The 1,382-nt window shown below is 46.5% G+C and overlaps 1 protein-coding gene across 1 annotated transcript in view; it reads left to right on the top strand.

Annotated features, from left to right (window-relative positions):
* Positions 1–486: 486 nt before the first annotated feature.
* Positions 487–1,382, top strand: part of LOC119587606 (low affinity immunoglobulin epsilon Fc receptor-like) — a gene marked incomplete at both ends in the record, with an annotated part of 2,069 nt that continues 1,173 nt past the window's right edge. Inside the window, 2 exon segments of the mRNA XM_037936316.1 lie at positions 487–674; positions 1,124–1,291. Of these exon segments, the coding sequence (XP_037792244.1) occupies positions 494–674; positions 1,124–1,291 (349 nt within the window).

Here is a 1,382-nt window from a genome sequence, read left to right as displayed (position 1 = left end):
GGGGGGGGGTATATCACCTTGTCAACCAAAGGACTATATGCAGGGTACATTTTAGTGGAATGAACCGAGGAGAAGATAGACTAATTCGGGAAGCGATGAATGGAAGGAGAGAGGACAAAGAAGAGAGAGAATGCAATGCGACCAACGTTAGAAATTTTCTTCAACGAAAGGAGAAGAAATAAGATATCAAGAAGAACGATTTGCCAAGAAAAGACTTTTTACAGGAGCGTTAAAATTGAAATACTGCTTAGTGATGGCGTGCGCAAGAAATCCCTGGCAATATCTCAGGCCCAAGGTGTTGCCAGAAAGTAATATTTGGGCAGCGGCTTTCCTCCCAAACCACTCACTCGTCCGCTTTCTGGCGCCGAGCTCCTTATCCTGGGTGACCTCCAGCGCGCAGGCAGTCAGTACCCAAACTACACCCTTTCGTTCACATCTACTGCACGTCTCCCCACCAGCCACAAAATATCTAACTGGAAAAAAAAAAATTAAAATGCGATTTACTGTGTTTATTTGGCTTGTTTTGGCCATCGTGGTAGTTGAAGAGGCGAGAGCTGACGCGTACACGACGTGCGAGGACCAGAGCTTCCAGATCACGATGAAGGGGCCGTCGCTGAGTCAAGGCTGCGAGGAGGTGCACGGCCAGCTGGTCCTCTCCGACCAGGCGAGTCAAGGTAACTGAGGACGAGCTTTTTTTTTTTTTGAGGGGGAGGGGGAGGGGGTTGTTTGAGTATAATGACAGAGAAAAATAGAATCTGCAAGTCGCGTTGCATAAATGGTAATACGAGTGGGTGTAACCAGATTTGCTAACTTGTATTTATTTCAATATTTCAAGTTCTCGGTAATGAGAACATGAAGTTTTCATCTGTGTAAGTAACATTATACACCAAAACATGTAACAGTTTACAGAGTGGACGTTTTCCTAACATTGATATGAATTATAAAATAAAAAAAATATTTTTGAGAAGGGGATGCACATGCGCATGGAATCGCACACTTTCGCATCCCCTCGTCCTATATACATGTAGATGCATGTAAGCCACTATATACCTGTATAAAGATGTCTAAGATTTTGTTCAAGATTTTTATCTTTTGACCACCCCCCCTTCTCCCCCGCCGGCAGAGCTGCGGTGCCCGAAGCCCTACGTGGAGACGATGGGGGAGTGCTTCTACGTCAGTAACTTCGCCCTCAAGTGGGAGGAGGCGGAGAGGTACTGCCAGGAGATGGACGGCGACCTGGCCACGCCCAAGCACGTCCCGGCGCTGCAGCTGCTCCTCGAGGAACACGACCGTAAGAATCCTCGCTCTTGCGTCTGAGATTTTTAAAAATTGCTTAAGTAAAGCATCAGAATACATACAATGCATGCATACGCACACACACA

Source organism: Penaeus monodon, chromosome 22, assembly GCF_015228065.2.
Source record: "Penaeus monodon isolate SGIC_2016 chromosome 22, NSTDA_Pmon_1, whole genome shotgun sequence".
Lineage (NCBI taxonomy): Eukaryota > Metazoa > Arthropoda > Malacostraca > Decapoda > Penaeidae > Penaeus > Penaeus monodon.
This window is presented reverse-complemented; position numbering and strand designations above follow the sequence as displayed.